Source organism: Pteropus vampyrus, unplaced genomic scaffold, assembly GCF_000151845.1.
Source record: "Pteropus vampyrus isolate Shadow unplaced genomic scaffold, Pvam_2.0 Scaffold53, whole genome shotgun sequence".
In the NCBI taxonomy this organism is placed as follows: domain Eukaryota; kingdom Metazoa; phylum Chordata; class Mammalia; order Chiroptera; family Pteropodidae; genus Pteropus; species Pteropus vampyrus.
In genome coordinates, this window is record NW_011888834.1 from 4,786,775 (window position 1) to 4,791,021 (window position 4,247).

The 4,247-nt window shown below is 31.5% G+C and overlaps 1 protein-coding gene across 1 annotated transcript in view; it reads left to right on the top strand.

Moving 5' to 3' along the window:
* The window catches only part of LOC105292214 (probable ATP-dependent RNA helicase DDX60), a 78,902-nt gene that overhangs the window by 62,872 nt on the left and 11,783 nt on the right, over nucleotides 1-4,247 (top strand). The window contains exons 29-31 of the mRNA XM_023530767.1: nucleotides 1,232-1,268; nucleotides 1,471-1,592; nucleotides 3,592-3,739. Coding sequence (XP_023386535.1) covers nucleotides 1,232-1,268; nucleotides 1,471-1,592; nucleotides 3,592-3,739 — 307 coding nt within the window. The remainder of the gene's footprint in view (nucleotides 1-1,231; nucleotides 1,269-1,470; nucleotides 1,593-3,591; nucleotides 3,740-4,247) is intronic.

Sequence of the window (4,247 nt, forward strand, 5' to 3'; positions counted from 1 at the left end):
ATTCTTCTGAAATCACGAGGCATTTTTAACATATATCAATTGAAATAAATTGCAATAATATATATATAGAATTGCTAATTTGTCCTTTTTACATCCAGTCATTGGTATGAAAAATAGGCCTCTGATATACTCATATCTAAGTCCTAATTATTAGCTATATCACAGTAAAATATGAAGGTAAAGTTCTAAGTCAAATACAAACTGTAGGAATATGATAGCATCACAGTGTTATCTGTAATGATTTTATTTTTTTAAATAATAAATTATATTTTCCTTTTCCATAACTTTATCACATTGAAATTTAATTTGCTAGAGAAAGAAAGAAAGTGATATGATCCAAACTCAAAGACAGCTGGAAACTGAAATATATAATTAATACCCCATTGTTCATTTTATTTTCAGTAAATTATCAACTTTTGTTAAAATGACATAAAATAATGAAAATAATATTATATACCTTAGAACTACTAATACATCAAATCATAAAGCCTTTAATCCATATTAATCTATATTTTTTTACAAAAGAATTATAGAAACAATCATCACTGAATTTTAGTTATTTTATAAATATTGTGAGTAATGTATCACAATGTTAAAAGAATAAAAAAACTAAAATGAATTTGTCATAATGCTGTTGGTAGAAAGACATCAAATTGAGGTTTTCTGTTTGTTTATTTGAAGTCGGGAGCTTCACTCTCAGGGCTCCGCATTTCTCTGATAGTGCGAGGCCATGTAGCTTCACACTATTAAAGTTTCCAAGTTCTCACGTGAATGTGTGTTGTTTATTCATTCTTTTACTGATCGGTCATTAAGTGGCTATCAGTGTGGACATGGCATTCTGTTAAATGCTGTGGCTGATTAAAAATCAGGGATCAGACACAGGTTTTCCCTTGAGATTTAGTCCCTAACATACTATGAGGATTTGGGCACATGGAAATGTAGGAAATACATATTCCAGGGAGAGAACTATCGGGAGTCAACACATGGGTAGTAGTTGGACTATAATGTTTGCTTAAGAGTGAGTGGGTGCGGGTTAACCTTCGGCTTCAGGAATTTGGAAAGCAGCATAAGGCCTTCGTTCCTTAGTAGATTTTGAGGAGAGGTGGGAAACACTGAGTGGAACCAGGCAGCGAAGGGAAGGTTTGAGGACCATGATAAAATCCAGGGCGATTCCAGAACTAAAGGGCAAACAGTTGTTCTTGTTTTTTGTTTTTTCTTTTGGTTCCTGCAGCTAAGCATGGACCCAAGGCTACCAACAATCTGTGTCAGTATGGGGGTCAATTAGTTGGCATTATTATAAACTTATATTGAATTTATTAAAAATTCACCAAATGTCTGGAAAGTGAATTTTTCAATGTGTCTTACCTTGAAATTTTAAGTTTAAGTTTTAGGAAATGGCTCACTGTACTTCTAAAATGATGAATTTTGTTCTCTAAAGTTTTGAAAAATTAAGCTCTTTATTTTAAACAGGGCAAAAGACATTTTCTCAAGATGTGATGGAAACCTTAGTGGTGGTGTTAGCAAATCTTTTTGGAAGACGGTATCTTCCTCCCTGTGTGAAAAACTTGAAAAAGAAATTTGCTCATTCAGTGGTAAGAGAAAAATATATACTACAATCTTGTAATCTTATGTAAACTCTTTCCATTATAATATGCAATGCAATTGATTTTTCCAATAACTAAATTGTGCTGTCATTAACTAGTTATTTCTTTATCATGCCTCAGTCAGTTCTTGGTATATATAGTAACTTCTCCAGGAAAAGACTGAAGTCTTATTTAAAAATGGAGAACTTTATTTCTAGTAGAAGTTTTTAGCAAGAGAATAACAGGATTTTTTTATTACATTGAAGATGACCTCGAACATTACAATTAATAGTGAAATAATAGCCACAGTAACATTTATATTTGAAACAAGAAGATATAAATATTCAGTTTAACAGCCATTTGAAAATATTGTTCTAAAAATTCTACTCGTTGCCAAATGGCAAGAAATAAAAATATGATGTAACTATGGGGAAGGTAAGCATAGTGAGCATAAATACGTAGAATAATTTGAAGCCTGATTCCTGGACTCCTTTCCAGCTCTGCCACTTAGCACATAGGTGACCTATGTGCTAAAGCAAATTTCTTTATCCAGGCTTATTTATTTACTTATCTGTAGATTGCGAATCATAATAGTACCTATTTCAAAGGACTGCTATGAGGATTAAATTAATTAATACATGCAAAGTGCTTAGAACAGTGCTTAGGACATAGAAAACACTCAATAAGTGTTAACTCTTATTTTAATAGTTATTGTTATTTACAGATGAAATCACTACTTACCGAAAAAGAATCAACAGAAAAATGATTGTAATTAATGACAGTTTAGTAAGTCTTCAAATGTAAATTAGATCTAATGCTTTTTTTATATACTAAAAGTACAGCTTTCCCATATAATAAAGTTACAAAGAAAATGAAGTGTAATATAATCCCACCAATAGTAAAAAAGGAAATTAACCAGATACTATAGTTTACTTGTTAATATGGCAAAGATTGCTGTTAACAGTTATGTTGACAGGACCGTAAATAGATATATCATTTAAAAATATTCCTAATGTGATATTTTTATTTTTTTCAATTTATACTAATGATATAATCAAAAATACAAATAAAAATTATGTAAAAATATTATTTTATTAGTTTTCTTTAGGCTGCTGTAACGAAGTAACACGAACTGGGTGGCTTAAACAAAGCAAATGTGCTATTTCTCAGTTCCGGAGGCCAAAAGCCCAGACAGAGTTAGTTCTCTCTGAAGACTCAGGGAAAATCTGTTCCCTGTCCCTCTCCTAGCGTCTGGTAGTTTCCTGGTAATCTTTGGCATTCTTTGGCTTGTAGATACATCACCTTGATTTTTATCCTTATGTTCATAAGGCATTTTCCCCTTGTGCATGTCTCTGTGTCCAAATTTTCCCTTTTTATAGGGACACCAGTCATATTGGATTAGGGCCCCGTCCTACTCTAGTATGACCTCATCATAACTAACTACATCTGCAATGACCTATTTCCTAATAAGGCTACATTCTGAAACACTGAAGCTTAAGATTTCAACATATGGTTTTTTGAGGGACACAATTCAAACCATAACATATTTTAATTATTTGTAACTGAGAACTGGATGCCACCTATATACCCAACAAAAAGGGAATGGTTAGATGAATTTTAGCATAGCTATATGTGGCAATATTATAAAGCCACTAAAATTCATATTTTCAGATAATATTCTATGACATGGTAAAATACTCCAGATATAATGTCGAGTATAAACATTAGACAAAAGCTGAATACTACAACAAAATTTGTATATAATAGACTGGAAGAAAATTCTATATACCAAAATCTTTATAACCTATATTCCTGGGTAGTAGAAAAAGAAGTAATTTTAGTTTTTGTACTTATACTTTTACAAATAATAGAATTTATATTTAGAAATATATTTTCATCCAGACTTTTAAAAGTACTGTGACCTCGTGTCTCAGAGACTTCGGTAAGCCTCTGCTTTTTATTTTTATTTTTTTTGAATAGTTACATTAATCTATTTCTTTATTCCTAGAAAATTCTAGATGCTCTTCCCAAGGAATTTGCTGCAGTGGTAGAAGAACACAATAACAGAATTAGAGAGAATTTTGGTTCCTTTCTCCTATCAATTTCTAATTTGGCTGACATGAGAAAAGAGTACCAACTACCTCTCTCAGAAATTGGTAAGACTGTGAATGTCCACAAACAAAATGTAAAGCCAGTAAAAGAAATTAAGTGTAAATATTTTGAGATAAAACTAAACTTTGCAAAATAAAAACAAAATTACTGCAAAAAGCACACAGGAAACTAACGTAATCCTTTAGATCTATGCTGTGGACATGTTCTTTGGAATTGGTTAAGCCATCATGGATTGGATCTGGCACTAAATGCTTAAAATACTTCTGTATGGTCTATACGGTGGTCTAAATTTATTCTAAAATATCCCCTTGCCTACTGATACGATTTGTCTTTTAGTAGATATTGATGCTCTTAATTCGTTAAATTTTCAAATCTGAATAACTTTAGAAATACAAGAAAAGGAATATTGGCATATTTAGAAGTGGTCGTCAGTATGCTGTACTTTTTTGAGTACTTTGGGGGATATTAACGAAGTTAAGGCTTTGCCCAGGACTTTAAGGAAAGGACAGAATAACTGAAAAAGAAAATAAAAATATAAGGAAAATTCGTATG